The sequence below is a fragment of the Vanacampus margaritifer genome, chromosome 5 (assembly GCF_051991255.1).
Source record: "Vanacampus margaritifer isolate UIUO_Vmar chromosome 5, RoL_Vmar_1.0, whole genome shotgun sequence".
Classification (NCBI taxonomy): domain Eukaryota; kingdom Metazoa; phylum Chordata; class Actinopteri; order Syngnathiformes; family Syngnathidae; genus Vanacampus; species Vanacampus margaritifer.
This window is the reverse complement of record NC_135436.1, coordinates 30,709,901-30,729,750: the sequence shown is the minus strand read 5'-3', so window position 1 is coordinate 30,729,750 and position 19,850 is coordinate 30,709,901. Positions and strand designations below refer to the sequence as shown.

The 19,850-nt window shown below is 43.5% G+C and overlaps 2 protein-coding genes across 6 annotated transcripts; both read right to left on the bottom strand.

Annotated features, from left to right (window-relative positions):
• Positions 1 to 2,298: 2,298 nt before the first annotated feature.
• Positions 2,299 to 11,429, bottom strand: camkk1b (calcium/calmodulin-dependent protein kinase kinase 1, alpha b). 3 transcript variants are annotated; one of them, XM_077566605.1, is made up of 17 exons: positions 11,225 to 11,429; positions 9,570 to 9,842; positions 8,869 to 8,916; positions 8,613 to 8,666; positions 8,430 to 8,481; positions 7,694 to 7,815; positions 7,377 to 7,413; positions 7,262 to 7,283; positions 7,098 to 7,186; positions 6,156 to 6,355; positions 6,022 to 6,075; positions 5,880 to 5,953; positions 4,772 to 4,859; positions 4,551 to 4,679; positions 4,151 to 4,254; positions 3,682 to 3,732; positions 2,299 to 3,255 (listed from the first exon to the last, which is right to left on the bottom strand). In XM_077566605.1, the coding sequence occupies exons 2-17, from the start codon at positions 9,786 to 9,788 to the stop codon at positions 3,222 to 3,224; spliced, it is 1,377 nt and encodes a 458-aa protein (XP_077422731.1). In that variant the 5' UTR covers positions 9,789 to 9,842; positions 11,225 to 11,429; the 3' UTR covers positions 2,299 to 3,221. The 3 variants fall into 3 exon arrangements, with proteins under 3 accessions (XP_077422731.1, XP_077422729.1, XP_077422730.1); XM_077566603.1 differs by having other exon boundaries at positions 2,299 to 2,792; positions 11,225 to 11,425; XM_077566604.1 differs by lacking the exon at positions 3,682 to 3,732 and having other exon boundaries at positions 2,299 to 2,792; positions 11,225 to 11,428.
• Positions 11,430 to 12,850: 1,421 nt separating this feature from the next.
• LOC144052495 (dicarboxylate carrier UCP2-like) lies at positions 12,851 to 19,643 on the bottom strand. Of its 3 annotated transcripts, XR_013294227.1 has the most exons (7): positions 19,500 to 19,643; positions 18,432 to 18,639; positions 17,556 to 17,759; positions 16,416 to 16,517; positions 16,012 to 16,192; positions 14,349 to 14,541; positions 12,851 to 12,978 (listed from the first exon to the last, which is right to left on the bottom strand). XR_013294227.1 is itself a non-coding variant. In XM_077566607.1 (6 exons), the coding sequence occupies exons 1-6, from the start codon at positions 19,626 to 19,628 to the stop codon at positions 14,427 to 14,429; spliced, it is 939 nt and encodes a 312-aa protein (XP_077422733.1). In that variant the 5' UTR covers positions 19,629 to 19,643; the 3' UTR covers positions 13,912 to 14,426. The 3 variants fall into 3 exon arrangements, 1 of the variants encoding a protein (XP_077422733.1); XR_013294228.1 differs by lacking the exon at positions 12,851 to 12,978 and having other exon boundaries at positions 13,903 to 14,541; positions 16,012 to 16,293; XM_077566607.1 differs by lacking the exon at positions 12,851 to 12,978 and having other exon boundaries at positions 13,912 to 14,541.
• Between the last annotated feature and the right edge of the window lie 207 nt (positions 19,644 to 19,850).

Here is a 19,850-nt window from a genome sequence, read left to right as displayed (position 1 = left end):
TTGATTGTGGGATTGTGGGTAACTGTTGCGCTACTGAACTCCTTGCACATAAGACTGTTGTACAAACAGTGAGACCCGAGCGCTAACGAGCGCTAACCAGCGCTAACGAGCGCTAACGAGCGCTAACCAGCGCTAACGAGCGCTAACGAGCGCTAACCAGCGCTAACGAGCGCTAACGTGATCATGGACTGTTGGAGCGTGTGTGAAAGCTAGCTAGCTTGTCTCAGCGTGTGAGGCCAAAAGAAGACAGGAAAAAGACTTTCTGCACACTTGAAAGGAAATCAGAGAAGAACAATTCCAAAAATATCTGCGTTGGATCAGAGGGATGGTAGTGAAAGGAGTAATAAAATAAAATAAAATAAAAAGAATGACTTGTCTAATGTCTATAAATAACACGCCCGTAGACAGGAAGAAAGCCAAAGTCATGCATTTGACAGCTTAACGTTGTTTTTGTGGTCGTCTTTGGTTTTCATGCGGCAGCGTGACGCCAACAGCACAAAGACCTCGGCCGCATCAATCATTCACGCTCTGTATTATTTATACAAAGCGGCGGTGGCACAAGAGAGCAAAGTGTTCTCACCGGGTGGCGCCGCCATCGACGTAAGCGGGCCTGACGGGCCGCAGGTTGGATTCCCGCAAAGGTTTCTCATTCTTGAGCACGACTTTTTTCAATTCTTTGTGAAAGATTCGAGTCATATTTGAATTCAAAAAATCAGGATGAAACGGGACAACTCCTGCAGTTGAAGAGGAAAAATATCAACAATATGTTTCATCATGATATCAAATCATTTGAATTGTAGTCGAAGCCTTATTTGACAAAGTAAAGTATGACATTTCAGGTTTGTGAGTTTGGTCGCGAGTATTCATTTGCTTGCCGTCCAAATGACATCAACGGTCAAAACGGTCAAAACGGCAAACGCTGGAGATTTGGGAGACTTTTGAGGGTTTTGCCAACATTCCTGACTGCAACACTAAATCGATATATCGATATAGATATAGATATGAAAACTACAGCAGAGTGAACGAGCTGCTTGTGTGTGTGTGCGGGGAAATGACCCCAAAAAATAATCGAAAAACCTCGGAGGAGCCACACAGCAAAATTGCCGGCATGTCGTACGGCTGAAGTATTTGATTGGATTTTTTTTGGTGCTGTTGCATAGCAACCGTTTCCACAGAAATGTTCCCTCTCGAACGCAGCAGCCCAACACAATAACGACACCGAGAACATCACGGACAGTTTTCAACAAAGACGGTCGGCGGAGTACTCGCGCGTATTGTACAGACAACGCAATCATCCACGTCGTCGTCCCGAAAAAAGATCATCAAGCATCAACGCAGCTTAAATGAGATTTGGGGCAATTTGAACAATTGATCACTGAATGCCTTTGGAACGCACACGTGTGGTTTTATAAGAGGAAATTGTTGGATAAACTCACACAAGTACTCCAACTCAGAACTTGAGCAAAAGTATCTTTACTTGTGTCAAAAATGTGGAAATAATCATGTCATTGTTTTAGCTAGAAAGAAGAGCCACGCCCACATTGGGAAACGCAACCAAAAGGATTTGCTTACGTTGGTCGTCAACAGTTTCATGTTTAACGACTTCAGGGAAATTGATCACGCTCATAATAGTTTGCCATTTTGCATTACAGTTGTTTTTTATATTTGGTTTTGACTTTTGGTGTTTAAACTCAGTTAGTTTGAAAACTGAGCAGGTTTGTTTGTTAGTTTCAATTATATATATATATATCCTCCCCCCCCCAACCAAAAAAGAAAAAAAAAATGATTTTCCTTCTTCTGTATGGACGCAAATGAAACACTTTTCATTTCAATTTAAAATGAGACCTGAAAGCAAAGCAATTAATTGACAAAGATGAAGACAATAGACATCATCATGAAAAATATTTTTAGTTTTACTAAAGATGAAGTTTCACTTGATTTTTGTTTTTTCACAAGCATTTTTATTTTGCTAATGCAAATGTTTGATCAGTTTCAGTTTTCATTAACTGTAATAACCTTGATTAGAACTTGAACTGTATTGTTTTGCCAAAATGCAAACAATATGCTTCCGTAGCTGAGATCATCACCAAATGGTGCAGAATCGGCACAACAAAAGTCATTTATGTGGCTTGCACTTTTTTTTTTTACAAATGAAAAAAAAAGTGTAACCACTTCCAGTCCCTTTGCTCTCTTCTAAAATAAAATGCCTAATACGTAAATCACATTCGCCTTCCAATAGAGGCTGAGACTCTAAAATATGTTCAAGAAACAAAACACAACAAAGAAAAAAAAAAGAGGCGCCGAGTTGTCTTGATTTTTATTTTTTTAATCAAGCAGTTATTTCTCATTGAGATCTCAAGTTTAAATTGACAAAGTTGATCATACTATTATTAGGTTAGTCATTTTGTATTACAGCCATCGTCTGTTTTCTTTTTGCATACGACACATGAATTGTCTCAACGAGCACTAAAAAGGATTTGCAGCGCCATCTAGTGATCAAGACTCGACACACACCAGCACCAACTGGCTGCCATCTTTTTATTCTCGTTGGAAAATGTAAACAATCACTCTTTGCAGAGCTTCTTTTTTTTTTTTAACCTCTAGTCAACAATGCAGTACAATCTAACGTCAGCGCGTGTGCTAATCTTCCCAGCTACATACGTAACCATGGCAACACTGCAAAAATACAAGGCCGGCCTCAGGTCTGGCCGGCGTCCGTGCACTCAGTGAACGCCTCGTCTTCGTACAAGTCCTCCAGTTCGCCGTCGCGGCTGCCGTCGGCGCTGCCCTTCCTGACGGCGTTTCACATTTGGCGACAAAAGACGAGAGGAAGGTGAGCAGCGTGAAAGGGTGGGAAGGAAGGGGGCAAGAATTTGAGAACTTGAGGATGACGATGAGGGCAAAAAAATGGCGATGAGAAAAAGTTTGGAATGAAAATGTGAAGTTGGGGAAGATGAGACGTTTGCTGGAAACGTTTGCGAAGAGCAGGAAGCGGACTTCGGGACAAAAAGATGACAAGTTGAGCACGAGGATGAAAAAAAGTTAGGGATGACAATCAGTGGCGTTTATGCGGGTCGGTGGGGTTGACGGCGACAAGAAGTTCTTGGGGATGATGAGAGAATAGTTGCTTTTCCACCAACATGCTTTGAGTTCCGAGTAAAGGGAGTTCTTGGCGGCTCATTTACACAAATTGTCTTTCCACAGCGTCTTAAGAGTTTTGGTCATTTATTCAAATGACTTTGATGAGCCCGGTCGCTGTAAAAACAACACGCCCACAAATTTGACCAACCAATCAGCCATGGTCAGTGCAGCCCATTAGCCCCCCCCCCCCCCCCCCCCCGGAAATTGTTGGTGGTGGAAAAACTGAATTTGACCAAAGTAAATTGAAAAGTTCTCCAAAAGTTATGAATGGGGAGGACAATTTGGGGAATGAGGAAATAGGCTTGGAAGTTGATGACAAGCAAAAGACGTGACCCCAAGAAATGAACTTTTTTTTGGGCTTTGGATTTGGTGATGAAAAAGCGAGGAAGGAGGATGAGAAGTTGTGGGTGAGAATCTGGGGAAGGACGGTGAAAAGCTGAGGATGGCGAGGTCAAAGGACATTTGGGGTCGAGAAAAGTTGCAGCTAAAGACAAAATGGAGAAGGAGAGGAAGAGGGCAGGTCAGGGTTCAAATGATTACCTCAAAGATGGATGCAGCTGAACCGAAGACCCCAAAAGACCCCAAGAACCACTGCAAGAAACACACCTGTCACTATCTTCACTTCCATGTTTGAATATTCTTCCCAAAATTTGTAAAAATCATCGACTTGAAAAACATTCCGTTCATTTCCATAACGGAATCATTGTTGAAACGACAAATCGGAGATGAACTACTCGAGCGGCGACTAGAAGACGCCAATTGTCCTGAAAATCAGCCCGCGTCTTGTTTTTCTATCCAACCTTTCATTTTCACCAAAAGAGCCTTTGACAAAACGGGACCGCTCGAGCGCCGACGAGAACCTTCTCCATCATTCTTGTTTTGAGAGGGAATATTCCACATGATTGTTTCTAGAATTAAAGTCTGAGGAAAAGCCACCGAAAAGAACACAACAAACCACTCAACATGGATTTGTCTTTAAACCGATTTACAGTTGCCAGGTTGCACTTACATGAGAAGCCCACCGGGGGCAGACATGGACCTCTCTGCTCGTCTGGCCTGACATTCGAAGGGGTTGCTGAACGAGCGCTTCCGTAGCATGGACTTGACCAGGATCTGAGGACCAGAGTGAGTGAGTGAGTGAGTGATCGAGTGAGTGAGTGATCAGAGTGCCGAGAAAGCAGTCATCTAACAATCATCCCGATTGTCAGATGAAAAGGCTTTAAAAAGTGTACGCGGCGATGAGAACACGTGGTCATCTGATGTCCTCAAAATCTATTTGGTTGTTTGAAATGAAAAAATATCCGTAAACGAGCAGTCTGAGCCATCAAAAAGCGCGTCTGCCCGAGTGCCGATGCGTACACGCCGTCATGGGAACTTCCTGGCAAAGATTTCAACCACGACGGACTCACCATGGCCGAAAGGCTGGAGACCAGCGTGACGCTCTTCTCCACCTCCTCGTCCGTCACCTCCACCGCCGTGCAGTGATCCTCCTCCAGGGGGAGCGGGTTGGCGCCGCACTCCGTCACCCACGGGTGCAGCTGAGAACGCACACACACGCGCGCACAGGTCGAGATCCTCACACACCTGCGGGCGGCGTCTGGCGGGAGTCGAGTGTGCGCGTACGACTCACTTTGATGTTTGGGAGTGTGATTCTGCTTTGTGGGTTTTTGTCCAACATGCTGCCAATCAGATGCTGGAGCCGCTCGCTCGTACCCGGCCTGCGCAAAAAGTGACCAGCGCAAAGTCAAAGCACAACACGCGTGACACGGCCAGACGCAAGTCGTGCCGACGGCGGACAAGCGAGTCGGCCATTGCCGGAGCTCTCCGCGCAAGCCGGCGGCGAGACGAACCGCTCGCTCGACCATTGAAAGGCGCTTTGCGACGGCTTAGGCCCGCCCCCTCATTTGAATAACATTTCGTCTTGAAAGAGCTTCTGCAGCATGAAATAAATACATTGATTGATTGATATTTCATTCTATTGATATCTTTTTGTATTTATTTGTACTTTCATACACGTATAAAGAGACTACATTGCAAATAATTATAATCTGCCTTATTTAGTGTATAAATATGACTGTAAAAGTAATTTTGTGCTTTTTATTTATTTACTTCAAACAACTGATATTGTTTTAGAGCAGGGGTGGGCAAACTCTGTCCTCAAGGGCCGGAGTCCTGCAGGTTTTGGATGTTTCCCTGCTCAAACGCAGCTGATTGCAATCAACAGGATCGTTATCAGGCTTATGCAGAGCATGTTGATGAGCTGATCATACATCAGCTGTTTTAGAGAAAGGAAACATCCAAAACCTGAAGGACTCCGGCCCTTGAGGACAGAGTTTGCCCACCCCTGTTTTAGAGCCTCAATGGACCTCACTGTAATGATTTGTTTCTTATAGAAAACGACAACATCAGAACCTCCTAACTAGAATGCCATCAACATTCCACAACGCCGTCTTCTGAGATGAAAGACATTCAAAGCAATGTGGGAAGTCGCCGCGGTCTTTCTCATGCCAGACCAACGTAGACCCAGCATACTTGCAATAATATTCCACAGGATGCTATTGCATTAAAAAAAGCGGATTTACACCTTTTTGGGTTGAGTTAACCTGCCAAACCCTCCCAAAAAATCTTGCGTAAAATGACAAAGTTGCTGAAGTCATCGATTGACAAAACTGGTTGGCAAAGCAAAACCAGAAGACTGCGGGACGCGTACTGATCCAATCTCGCGGCGTGGAACTTACGTCTGTGGAAATTCCAGCGCTTTGTTCTTGATCTTGTTGTAGAGCGACACCACGTAGTCGTCATAGAAAGGACACTGTGGGGCGACACGGTCACGCGGACGCACACCAACATGGAAAGGAACGCCGGCGTGGTCACGCGTACCTTGCCGTAGACAAAGCAGTAGAGCGTCACGCCCATGGCCCACACGTCCAGCGCCTGCGACACGCAAACCACACGCACACCATGAAGGCTGACTTTGGTGAGCGGCGGGGGGGGGGGGTCGTCGGGGGGGTCACCTTTCCGCTGAATTCCATCCGCTGCTCCTCCATGGTCTCGGGCGCCATGAAGGCCGGCGTGCCCGCCGTGCCGGACAGCAGCGCGTCGGCCCCCTCGAACTGGTTGCTGACGCCGAAGTCGGCGATCTTGAGGTGCCCGTCGTCGGCCAGCAGCAGGTTCGACGGCTTGATGTCCCGATGGATGATTTTGTGGTAGTGCACTAGTGGCCGACGCATGCAAACACAAGCGCCATCTTACAAATTGCCGCGTCTTGCCATTCAACCGCATCACAAAGTTAGACGACAATCAAATTTCTAATGTTGAATTGGAAATCTAAATCTAAAGTAGACCCCCCCTCCAAATTTAAGGGGTCAGGGTTCAAAGGAATTCCCCTCCACTGGAATGTCTACAAGTTATACAATGTATTTGGTTGCTCGGAACTATAAAGATGACATTTTCAAAAATCTTTTTGATCACATTTTTCAAGGAATTTCCCAACCCCAAATTTATCTACAATTACATTCAAAGTAATAATAAAAATACACGTGAAATAAATAGAAAATTATCATTAGTTTAAGGCTCAAAACAGCAAGATTTAAACCAAGAATTTAAATTGCCGTAAAAGTAAAAATTGGAATTTATCATTTAATAATTTGGATTAATTTAAAAATGGAAATTGCAGCTCCAATAAAAACAAAAGTAAAAAAATCGAATTGAAATTTGAATGAAAGGAAAATTCTATGGAGCAACTTGAAGTTCTTTCTTAGTACTTTGGACATTTACATTTCAACAAGAGGATAACAGAACCAAACATTTCATCAAATTAAAAACAAAATGTATTAAAACTCAAAATTAACATTGAAGTCAAAAGTAATCAAAGGGAAAAAAGTCAACTCAAATCCAACAAATGCAATCAGAAGTGAACTATTGATTGGAGGTGCGATTGCGGTGAAGCAACGTACGATACTCGATGCCCAGCACGAGGTCGCGAAAGAAAAAGCCCGCTTGCTCCTCCGTCAGCGGCTCGTCCGTCGGCACCTCCATCACTGGGCTGCCAACAAAATCGCAATCAAAACTCAAATCAAGGACTTCGCAATGGAATCGGAAAAAAAGTAGCCAAACGTACCCCTTGGTCATAAGCTCGAACGCTACGGAGGGGGGGGGGGGGGTGAAAAAAAAACAACAAACATTGACTCTTTGAAATGGTGCTAAAGATAGAAGTGTCAAACGTGGGTGGGTACCCATGTGAAGACCATCTTCATCGGGATCATCCAGCACCTGCAAGCAGAGTAGAACTTGTTTTGCAAGACACGGGAGAAACGATGTACGCACGCACAGGCATGCAGCAATGGCCTGAGCGGGGCGGGACGGGACGGGGCAGGACGGGACGGGACGGGGCGGGACGGGACGGGACGGGACGGGACGGGACGGGGCGGGACGGGACGGGACGGGACGGGACGGGACGGGACGGGGCGGGACGGGACGGGACGGAGCGGGACGGGACGGGACGGGACGGGACGGGGCGGGACGGGACGGGACGGGGCGGGACGGGACCCACCTCCACCAGCTTGACCACGTTGGGGTGGTGCAGCTTCTTGAGGATGGCGATCTCCCGGTAGATCTTCTCCAGCGCCAAGGAGGATTTGGGGAAGGCCTCCTGCTGGCCAGGCGTCGCGCGACCTCAAGTGACCCCAACACATCCAACACAAGTTAACAACATGACACTTTTGGAATATGCATTTTTTACAATTACAAACTTGATGTGTGAAACAAAAAAAGAAAGTATTATCCAGACTAGCCTCGAAAAAATATAGAATCTTTTTGCAAAACAAAAATCTAGCAACTTTTAACTTTTTTAGTGCAAAAATGGATTTGAATTTGTACTGTACAGTATTTTTAATTTTCCTTTTTTATATGATTTTTTTATGTAAAAAAATAAAATAAAGTGCAACTATTAAAAAAAATCCCACCGGTTTTGTCGGAAAACAAAAACTAGAAAAGTAAATAAATGAAAAGTGCAATTATTCATAAATAAAACCATTATTTCTGCAGTAAAAAACAACAACACTAGTCTTGTTTAAAAACAAAAAGGGGGGGGGTAATTTTGTTGGACAATTTTCAGGAGTGCAAGAATATTACTACTTGAAATATTTTTAAAAAACTGACATTTTTAATAAAACACACCAAAAAAAAACTATTTTGAGGGAGCATAAAACCACTGGTCTGTTGCAGGAAAAAAAAAAGCCACTATTCTATAAAACAAAACTATGATCGATTTGACATTTATGACTCACGCAGAAAACCAAACTGCTTCATGAGCTTCTTCTTTGAAACAACCTTCATGGCCTGTATGGAATGCAGCAAAAATAAAGAAATAAAAGAACAAGAACAATGCATATGAAAAATAGATAGTGATGTAAATTTTTTTTGTCACAGACTAAAGAAAAAAAGTCCAATGTCGACAGGCATCCACTTACATAATACTGTTCAGAGTCTTCATTGTAAGCCAGTTTGACGACACCGTAAGAACCCTACGACGTGGAAAAAGCCGCTGATTAGCGTAATATCATCAATATTTATGAGACGAAGCTAACGATCCATTTGGATTTGCAGCCAAATGAAAGGGTTGGGAAAATGAATGGATTCGGATTGCGCTTCTTGACGGCTTGCGTGCCAAGTCGTCCCGGGACGCTCGCTCAGCGACACACAAACAAAGGCAAAGTCTTACTGTACCTTTCCGATCTCTTTCTTCAGCTTGTACTGGTTGAGCTGCACAAAGTCCTGCAAGCAAAAAAGCAACAATTCGACACTTCAAGCGTCCTTCACTCACGCAGCTTTTCAAACGCTGCCCAACTCAATTCATGAACAATTTGGCACTTTGAGACTTTGTCCAACTTCAAAACTCACAATAGGAAATATTCTCAGATTTCTCACGTCCTCAGCAGACTGATTTTCAAAATAAGGCATTTGCAAACATTTGCTTTTACATTGGAAAACTTGGACACACTTTGCAAATAACGTTGCAGATTTTTTTAATTTCATTTTTGTAGCATACGGCCTACATTATACCAATACGTTCAAAAATGTGGTTTATTCATATTAAAAAAAATTTTTTTAGCATTTAGCTTGAACGTACTTGGAAGCTAAATGCTAAAAATGGTTAGCATTTGGCCTACATTAAAATAATAATTTCAAAAATGAACTAAGTCAACATTGTTTATTCATAACTTTTTTATTTATTTATTATGTTGCAGTGCATGTTTTCCACTCAGCCTTTCTCCCATAACCCCACTGGCGATGTGCATGCACACATCCATACCCAGTGGCATTATGGGAAAAAAAGTTTGGAGCACATGGCCTACCAAGTACATTGGAACGAACGGAAAATTGTGGTCAACGGTCAAGTTAAATAAATCATGGCTGAGGTTTTCTACCTGCGCGTCAGTGATGGACACCCTCTTGGTCTCGATGGTGGGCTGCCTGACCACGCGGCCGCCGCGCTCCTGCAGAGACAACTTCCGGTCGGAGAGGCGGGCCCGGCGGGCGGCGGCCGGTCGAAAGGTGTCGGACGCCACCTTGACGCTCATGGCCGCCAGCATGTCGTCCAGCTCGCCGTGGTGCTCGGCGTCGGGGTCGTCGCTCGTCACACTCATGACGGCCTCGGGGGGGCGCCGGCGCTCACGTGGGACGCATCGCTACTCGGCTGACTTGACGGGAACAAGACTTTTTATTGCTTTGAAAATCGCAAGCAAGGAATACGTAGAAAAGCCATAGCAATTGAATTTGGCTCAAACCATTTGGAAACCAGGACACGGAATCTGATGTTAATAACCGAGCCCTTGATGAAAACCATAACCGGACTTGGAAATCCATCTTCAAAACCCTAAACCTGGTTTACTAGCCTACTTTGAAACCTTTGCTTTGTTTTCTCAAATGCACACGTTTACTGAAGCGATTGCATTCAATTGGAAACTAAAAAATCTCCGTTTTTTCAGAGAAATATTTTGGGAGGCTTTGTTTTTTCTTAAAAAAAAAAAATCTCTTTTATTGATTCCTGTTTTTTCTAATTTTCTGATTATTTTTCCCTTTTTTTTCTGCTTTCTCAATATTTTTTCGTTTTGTTATTTGATTACCCTGAACCCCGTCTTTCTTAATATTGTTCCCCCCCTTTCCAGTGAATATTTTTTTCAAATTTTCTGAATATTTGGTTTACTGTTTTTCGCTTTCCAGAATATTTTTTTAATGACAGAAAAAAGTACTCAAAATAAGACATTCAACAGAGAAAAAAATCCATAAAACAGAAAATTCAACAACAAAAAATACTGAAAAGAAGCAACCCCCCCCCCCCCACACACACACACAGAAAAAAACATAAGTGTTTTTCCGTAGAAGTTAAATTGACCACATTATGATGTGAAATTGAACTCATTAAAACACAAAATCTTCCAACAGTTCAATATTGCATTGAGAGGGCCCAAAACTTTGGAAGGACTTGGAAATATCTTTGAGATCAAGATCATCCTACACTGCCTTTCAGAAGTCACTGAAATCGCATATCTTGTCCTAAAATTTCAAATGGGAGTTTCTTTTCCCTTGCTGACATTGTAACGAAATGTCAATGTTGCGTTTTTTGTCTGCCACAATTGAGCGAAGGTACTGGAATCTTGTGAAAGCCCTCCTGGCTTCAAACAAACATCAAAACGTGAATTTTGTCATGTTTTAAAGTAACATTTCTCACGTTTGATTGCGATACTACGACGAATGATGAACCCAGTTGCTTTGAACGTATATTTATTTGCAAGTGTCAAGCGCAGGTTGCGGTTGCTTAAAAGAGCCGACCGAGCTCGCAAATCTTCTTATGCAACAACGAGGAGGAAAACACTTCCTAGCAAAGACAACTTGTTTGTGCCGGCGGCTGGGTGAAAAACTCGGCTCCAAAAAAAAAAGAAAAAAAAAAGGAGGCATGCTTTTTAAAATGGATAGCGGGCTTTTTTTGCACGGCGAGCGCTCAAACGCACGTACACGCCTGAAAAGCAACAGGCGTCCTTCCACGTGGCATTTGTAAACAAACATCAGGGTGGGAACTCACCAAGGAAGGCGAGGGTGGGCCTCGTGCGTCCCGCGTCGGGGTCCTTCATGGGCTTGACAAGGCGCACCTTTTGTGACTGCGGGACGGATTTTGATGCTAATCAGGAAGAGGACGCGGTCAACGCTCGTCTTACTTACGGGATTAGCGCGGGCCGCATTTAGCGCAGCTGAGCGCTTCCAAACGCCACAACATGACCCACCGGGACGGGACGCCACCATGCAGGTGGAGGTCAGTGGTTTCATTGAGAGTGACATCGACTCTGCAGAGAGTTCATCAAAATAAGCCCCGCCCACTTGATTCAAACTGCTACAAAGACTGACTTCTGGGAGAGCTGCTACACTTAAATGAACTGTAGCTGTTATTTTTTTCATTTCACATTGAGATGTTTATGTTTTGAAAAATATGTATTAAGTTCAGTTTTAGGGTTGTTATAGCAACGTTCAATACATGACTTTGCATTATCATCATTCATCGTTATTACAATATCCGTCAGGATTTTTTTGTGACATAATTGGGTTTTATTACATTTTTGAGTGCAAATTTTAATACAATTTGAGGAAATGATGACCTTATAGGGTGCGACAGGGAAGCAGGATGCTCTTGTTTCGAGCGCGCTTTCACTAAATTCATTTGACACCAAAAAATAAACAAATCAGTCGTCGGCACAACAGATGGACGGAAACGGATTTCTAAATAACCTTGTGGCGTGCATGCGATGTCTTATATATCAGCACTAGTATTTGCCTATCCCTAACTTAAAACCCTGACCTAGGCCGGAAAGCCTCATTTGAAACCCAAAGCCAAGCTTGGAATCAGCTTGATCAAAAAACGAATGCTGGCTTGAAACCTTAAAGCTATCTTGACATCCATCCTACTTTGAAACCTGACTTTAACGCACCTTATGACTGAAACCCTCATTTGACAAAGCAACCCTATGAGCATCACCGCCCCCAGCGCGACTGCACTTGCTTGCTTTTTAACTCTTTGACTGCCAAAAACGTTAAATAACGTTTAGTAAAATCCCAGGGAGGAGTGCCAAAGACGTTAAAAGACGTTTCTTTCAAAACAGAGGTGAAACTAACCATATTCTATTGTTGATTACTGAAAAACGGAATAAGGTAGAAACAAACTCTTTTTTTCTGATCAAAGATGAGAGTCCAATCTTTTTTTTGGTAGTATGTGTGTTTCCATAGTCCAAACACATAATTTTCTGTGGACCTTGAAAGATCAGTCAAAATGCTTAAATCGACTGGCACCCACGGCATCCCTTTTCTGAAAACGTCTGGCAGTCAAAGAGTTAAATGCAGATTTTTTTTAATTTTTGTGAAAAATACGCATTAAAAAAACTTGAGTTGTAAGTTGACACTTTTCATCTGAAACACAACTCAAAGTATCGGCATAGTATGCAAATCGATGGCTCAATGTCTTCGCACGTGGCAATTTTGCGGGACGTCCGGTGTTGGTAGTGGCTGCTCAACACGCCATTCATTGTGCGCAAAGAGAAGCTTCCTGAAAAACTGGAACAGCCGGCCGGCATGAAGCTTGACATGCTAACTTTGCATAAAGCAAATCTATCTTACGTGACTCAAGGAAGACATGAAGAAGATCAACTTAAGCTCAAGCAGGAACCAAAAAAGAAGATTTTGATCTTGCCTTGGCCTCGAGACTCGTGCGTCCGCACCTCATTGATCAACGGGTGGGAGCTTTTGCTTGCCGGAAGTCCGTGTGACGTCACGCGATCGCCGTCTACTCGCCTTTTGGGAGAAATGTGAAGGAACTTTAAAATGCAGGTCAGATTATTTGGACTTCACTCATTCACTGCCACTTGCGGCTATAGACGTCAAAAATACATTCAAACTATTTTTATTAGTTTCACATTTTTTTCCACTTTTGTTAACAAGAGTACGAAAACCTAGATTTTTTTTATTGTACGTTTAGAACAGATATGATATTTGTGATTAATCGTGAGTTAACTATTGAAGTCATGCGATTAATTACAATAAAAATATGTAATCGTCTGACGCCCCTAATTTTTTATAATATTTTCTTTCTTTTTTTAACTCTTTGACTGCCAAAAACGTTAAATAACGTTTAGTAAAACCCTATGGATGAGTGCCAAAGACGTTAAAAGACGTTTTTTTCAAAACGGAAGTGAAACTAACCATTTTCTATTGTTGATTACTGAAAAACGGAATAAGGTAGAAACAAACTTTTTTTTTCTGATGAAAGATGAGAGTCCAATCTTTTTTTTGGTAGTATGTGTGTTTCCATAGTCCAAACACATAATTTTCTGTGGACCTTGAAAGATCAGTCAAAAATGCTTAAAATCGGCTGGCACCCACGGCATCCCTTTTCTGAAAACGTCGTGGCAGTCAAAGAGTTAATTAGGGGCATCAGGCGATTATTTTTACTATTGTAATTAATCACATGACTTCACTAGTTAACTCAAGATTAATCACAAATTTTATATCTGTTATAAACGTACAATACACTTTCTTCTAGGCTTTCATACTCTTGTTAACAAAAGTGGAAAAAAAATGTGAAACTAATAGAAATGGTTTGAATGAATTTTTGACGTCTATAGCCGTCAATGGCAGTGAATGAGTTAATGTTCTCATGTTAAAAAAAAAAAAAAGTATAAAACTGTTCAAGGTTTCACTTTTTGCTTATGCCTTCTGGCAGATTGTTTATTTGTGCCACAAAAAAAACAAAAAAAAAACAAGCAAGGAGACACATTTAAACACAAAGTCAATGAAGCCATCAGCACATTTGAGCTCGGCCCTCCACACGAGGTCAATCACGAAACAAAAAACAACATGGACCCCATCTTAGCCAAGTTTAGCAGCATTTTGACATAGCTACAATTATATATGCTTTGTTGTATATACAGTATTACGATTCTTCTTTTCATGACATGAATAAATACTAACTTGTAGAAACACATTGCAACTAACCAATTTCAGGAGAAAATCAGCAAAATTACGGCCCCAAATATGAGCACACAGAATGTAAGAGCGCGTAGGGAATGAAAGGAGAGGCCAGGTCAGGGTCAGGGTCAGGGTCAGGGTCAGAGACAAGAGACAGAGACAAGAGACAGAGACAGAGACAGAGACAAGAGACACACCTTCCTGTGCATTTCAACTTTTGAGCCGCGCTCCGCTTAAGAAGTTTTACGATGCCAAGCCACAACCTGCCAGACGGGTTAAGAGGACGACTTCAGGGACTGCTGCAATCTTGCCGCACCTCTTTTAATTTGCTCGTAACTCATGAACATGACAATGTTCCATGAGCCCAAGCGCAAGAAGGAGGCCATGAATCTAAAATAGAAGACAATGAAAACACGGTTTTCACTTTTCATGTGTACTTGATTTATTGTCGTGCAACCATTTCAAAAGGAGCTCCGACATTTCTAGTCACATTGAAACATTTGAGCTTTGTATTCTGCGACGACAGTCAGGTTTCCGTCCAAAGGTTTTGACATTTGTAAGCGAATTTTGTGAAAATGCAAAAAACAGACGCGCGACTTCTGCCCGTTTGCATCTGTTCTTCTTTTGCGGATATTGAGAGGGGACTCCGCCGCTGTAGGTGGCGCTATACACCTTAGAAATGTGATCCATCAGTAATTTAAAAGAAGAAGAAGAAGACTAGGAAGCGACTGCGCCGTGCGAGGACGTCCTTCGTGTGTTTGCTTTTGTAATTCTTGCGTTTCTTTGCTGTTTTCTATTTTGCATTAATATTCACTTCCTTAATGAATTCCAAAAAGATTTGTGTTTTGTCGCCCCCCCAAACATACCTTACTTTATCGTCCGCCATTGCTTTGTGACTACGTAATATTCGGTCAAAACGTGCGACGTGTATCCGGTCTTGCTGGCGGTTATTGGCAAAACCTCTTTCCATAGCCAAAATTCACATTTTCCTTTTTTTGATGGCTACAAAATTCACCCCCTCCAAGCTTAACTCTTTGACTGCCAAGCGTTTTCAGAAAAGGGATGCCGTGGGTGCCAGACGATTTAAGCATTTTGACTGATCTTTCAAGGTCCACAGAAAATTATGTGTTTGGACTATGGAAACACACATACTACCAAATGAAAGATTGGACTCTCATCTTTCATCAGAAAAAAAAGTTTGTTTCTACCTTCTTCCGTTTTTCAGTAATCAACAATAGAAAATGGTTAGTTTCACCTCTGTTTTGAAAAAAAACGTCTTTTAACGTCTTTGGCACTGCATAGGATTTTACTAAACGTTATTTAACGTTTTTGGCAGTCAAAAAGAATTATTTGCGAATTTTGGGCCCTTTTTTTCCAATTCAAATTTCTAGCATTTCCATTCAATTTTATTTTCGCCTTTCTTGAAAATTCAATTAAAACTGGGTCGCCGGAAACCCCCACTATAAGCGGCACAAGAAAGGCTGGACTCGCTTTTTTCACCAGAACTCTTTTCATCTGCTTGTGTGGTATTAGTCTCAAACGGACTGTTTTTGTTTATTCTTGTGATTGAGATGAAGATCAGACTAAATGTTCTGAGCAATTTAAGCAAAAATGTAAGAAATTCAATTTCCCTCAATGATAATGCACATACGTCCTGGAGACTGAGCGAGCGCCTATCGTTTATCTTCTACTCCAAGGCCGCGCTGACCTCAAATCCAAAGCAACGGTGTTGATTTCGCAGGCAAGCTTTTCCTGGGTTAGGGTTACACTTGGCGAACATATTCGGTGGCGGTAATAGGCGAGATCCCCGTGGCCGAATATAAACGTCCACGCCGGCAAAAGAGTTGATCCAGCACGTACCCCTTGTAGAAGGCGGTGGGCCCCTCTTTGAGCAGCATTGTGAATGCGCAGTTGATGGCGCCGCCGTACTGGCCCGGCACAGAGTTCATGTAGCGCGTTTTGATCACGTCCACCGGAGACGCCACCACCGTGGTGCAGAAGCCGGCGGCGAAGGCGGCCGTGAAGTGGCAGGGCATGTTGTCTGGGGGGATGCAGAGAAATTGCATAGGGCAGATGCGCTACGGAGGGTCTTCTGAGTGACGCGGAGGCTGCCGTCACACGGACGACTAAACCGATGGCCGTCTTGTGACCCCCAAACATACGATTAACACGGCGTACGTGCAGCAAGGCCAAAGACAAACGACATTCATTAGCATCAGCTCACTCGCAGCAGCCTGCTCTGGTGATGACGAGTTTCTACTTGCCTGTCATCAGCTTGTATTGCAGGATACGCTCCTTGATGATGTCATAGGTGACCATCTCGCAGCAATTGACGATGGCGTTGCGAGTGATGTTCGGCAGACAACCTGTGCAGGCAGCAAATTGTTCCAGGTCAGGTCCGAACCACCAATCATTCATCCAATAAGCTCTAAATCAGGAATGTAATTCTTTGTTGGCGGGTTGCGTGTAATTTGCTAAAAAAAAAATCAATTAAAAAAAATGCATGACTCAGCCAAAATGACATGCAGCTCATTTTGTTGACCGCGAGACCTTCTTCTATTGGTCAGATTTTGTTTTCAGGGGTGTCAAACCAATGCTGCTCTTACTCATATTTTCAGAAAAAGGCAAATAAATATAAAACTATTTAGGCACTGATCAAGCAGTCTAATGTGTTCTTGATCACTTAAAGCTGCTAACAAAGCTAGCACGCACTCTTCAACAAAACGCTTAACATTAGCATTGATCTGCAATCCTGTTACATGGAATTCTGTTCTTGTATTTCGTGTAATACTAAAATGAAATCAGTCTTCAAATAAAATGTTTCTTCATTTAATAGGACAGGATTTAGTCTGCATTATTTGGGAGATTTGAAAGTTTGTATACATAACCTTGGGATATGTAAACTTATGAGTAAAAAGTTAAAGCTATAAAAAAAATGCTATAAGTCGTCACCAAAATTCAACGCAATTGCCACGGTATTTTGAATTCCATTTTTCTCATCATACGGTGCTCATGCACAACTGTACTTGTGTTTTTTCATTCCGAGAGCCGTTATAACTGAAACCAAATAAATGTATGATGTACACAACAAATTCATGTATAGCTAGTTTTGAAACCCGAGGCCAGTAAAAAGTGTTTGTTCAAACATTTATTTGGAAAAAAGGGGATTGGGAACAAAAAATGCAGCATTCCTAAAAGTGAAGACAATTTGCAATTTTAGTATTTTAGCACGAAAGATGAGGTAGAAGCACATCATTTTCTGCCACAAAAAATGATACGGTGAGCCATATCGGACCCCGATGTCATGAGTTGGACACGCGCGCCTTAATGCGTCCCAAGACTTTTGCTGAAAGCGTTCAATTCATAGCATCACATTTCAGGACAAGGCACGGGGCCACCTTTACCTTTCCACAGGCCTCGGACCCCCTCGTCCCTGGCTATGGTCCTGTAGGCGTCCATGGTGCCGCTGTACCTGGTGGCCGAGCCACCCTGCAGCAGGCGGACCTGCGCCTGGAAGCGGACTTTCACCACGTCGGTGGGCTGGGCCACCGCCACCGCCATGGCCCCCGTGGTGCAGCCCGCCAGCAACCGCGAGGCGATGCCGGCATCTGCCAAACCAGCAAGTCCAACAATTACATGCGAACATCGGGTTTCAATTGTCAGCAGTGGTGGACGATGATGTCATTGTATGTCCATTCTCGATCCTTTGGATTAGAGTATACTATTCTCTAGGATGAATGATTGTTTCACAAAATATGGCACGTTCTTCACGTCGGGTTTGTTGTAGTTGATTTATCAACTGTTTTTTTGGTCACACTGATTGTTGTCTCATTCGCTTGCTCGCGTTGGCGGCTTGTCCTCCAGCATGGGACGGCACCCAAACGGGACGTCACACTGGAACGATCGATTCAAATACATCAATACATTTGACTGACTTTTACACTCAAAGTCAGTGGGACAACATGTCTTTACCATTATTGATGAAATGATATGGAAATGACCAACATAACAAATTTAGGAGTGTGCGAAAGAGCAATTATCTAGAGTGGGAGCCGTCAATCGGGTCTGACTGGCAACAGTTGTTGACACATTTTCTATATGTTGACATAACGTGACTCGCATTAACTGTCAACAATTCTACTGTCATATTGAAGAAGGCCTGCGGGCAGGCGACGCACGGTGGAATGTACAGTTTGAGCGAAAAACAAGTGAGGACTATTTGTCAGATGTAAAAAAAAAAAAAAAAAAAAAAAGGAAAGAAAATATCTGCAACTGCTTACTCTCTGAGCCCCCGCTGTAGAACTGCTTCATGGTGTCGTACAGGCCCACTCGCACCGAGGCGAAGCTCATCTGTCTGTGCAGGCCGGCCACCAGTCCATTGTAGAGGCCCCTGGGACCCTCGGTCCTCACGATGGTCAAGATGGTGCCGGACACGCCTCGGTACGTGGCCCTCTGGCCTCTCGCCAAGGGCTTGGATTCGCCTTGAATCTAAAAAGAGGAAGAAAGTACAGCAAGTAAGGAAGACCACATGCTCCACCTTGGCTCAGCCATACATTAAGTGGGACGAAGTGGGAGTGAAAACAAGTCCATTGGTGCATCAGCGGTGGCGTTACGGCACCGGCATTGACATTTTGTGCCACTAGGCTTCGACCACACGCATTGACGACAATGCAAATCCCTCGCCATGTAGCGCCCTTCATCTGTCACGCACGTGATTGCCATTTGCTTGCAAAGTTGCTGTCGTGCTGCATTCGCCTGACTTTGCTGCAGTTCTCACTCGGCGGTGGTGGGAATGTGAGCGCGAGATGTGCCCTGCCACTGACTGACTGCTGACCATTCCAGGGTGTAGAAAATAATGCCGTACTTGGTGAATAATAACTCCGTTGCGACCAACCCCAGGGGACAGAGAAGCATAAATAGGGGGACTCTGCACTTAGAAATGTGGAATGGAAGACACCTTTTGGATAAGAGTTGAAACGTCTTCAACATGTCTGTTAAGCGGAATTGTCTTTGGGGGTCATATTTCCAAAACGTTTACAAGTTTCGGGTTATTCATAGTTTCATGAATAAACTTGACTGCACGCTTCCACCCACACACAAAGATGAAACCAGTTTTGCACAACCCAGCCGTCTGGTCCAGGTGGTTCAAATCAGACTACATTTACACGAGTAGTTTTTCCTGGTGGTGTTGTTTTTTTTAAAGAATACTTCTGAGTTTCTTTTTGATACATTTGTAAATCAAACTTTCAGAAAGCCATCGTCTTCTCTACCAAACCAATTTCTGGGAAAAGTTGAATTGATAATGGAAATAATATACAAAAAGAAAGTGTTTCGAGTCTGCTGATCACCTGCAGTCTGACTTTGGCCGTGTCCAACGGGAAGGTGACCAGGTCCGCCACGCAGCCGGCCAGCCCGGCCGAGAAGATCTTGATGGGCACCGACGGGTTCAAGTCGGCAGAAGCTCCCCTGCCGACCATGGTCAGAAGAAGAAAGCGTCTGGCTGAGGACCAAGCTGTCCTTAGGCACAAAGACAACTGGCCGCCTCCAGCATCCACATGGGAACTACTTTACGTGTCGGAGGGGAGGAAACGTCAGGCGGCGGTCTCGCGCCGTCAGTCGTACATGAGCCGCAACGTGTAAAGCGATAAGACGGGCGGCGGCGGTGAGCAGTCGCTCAGTCAGTCGTGTGCGCTTGAGGC

Bases quoted from the DNA above. Each gene is read 5' to 3' on its own strand.
- camkk1b (XM_077566603.1), bottom strand. From the start codon at position 9,788: ATGAGTGTGACGAGCGACGACCCCGACGCCGAGCACCACGGCGAGCTG. The intron at 8,917-9,569 runs GTAGAAAACCTC...TTTTGCTTGCAG, and splicing joins TGTCCATCACTGACGCGCAG to GACTTTGTGCAGCTCAACCA. The intron at 4,255-4,550 runs GTGAGTCCGTCG...TCTGGTCCTCAG, and splicing joins TCTCCAGCCTTTCGGCCATG to ATCCTGGTCAAGTCCATGCT.
- LOC144052495 (XM_077566607.1), bottom strand. From the start codon at position 19,628: ATGGTCGGCAGGGGAGCTTCTGCCGACTTGAACCCGTCGGTGCCCATC. The intron at 18,640-19,499 runs GTGATCAGCAGA...TCCTCTTTTTAG, and splicing joins CGGCCAAAGTCAGACTGCAG to ATTCAAGGCGAATCCAAGCC. The intron at 16,193-16,415 runs GCAAGTAGAAAC...GCATCCCCCCAG, and splicing joins GCAATACAAGCTGATGACAG to ACAACATGCCCTGCCACTTC.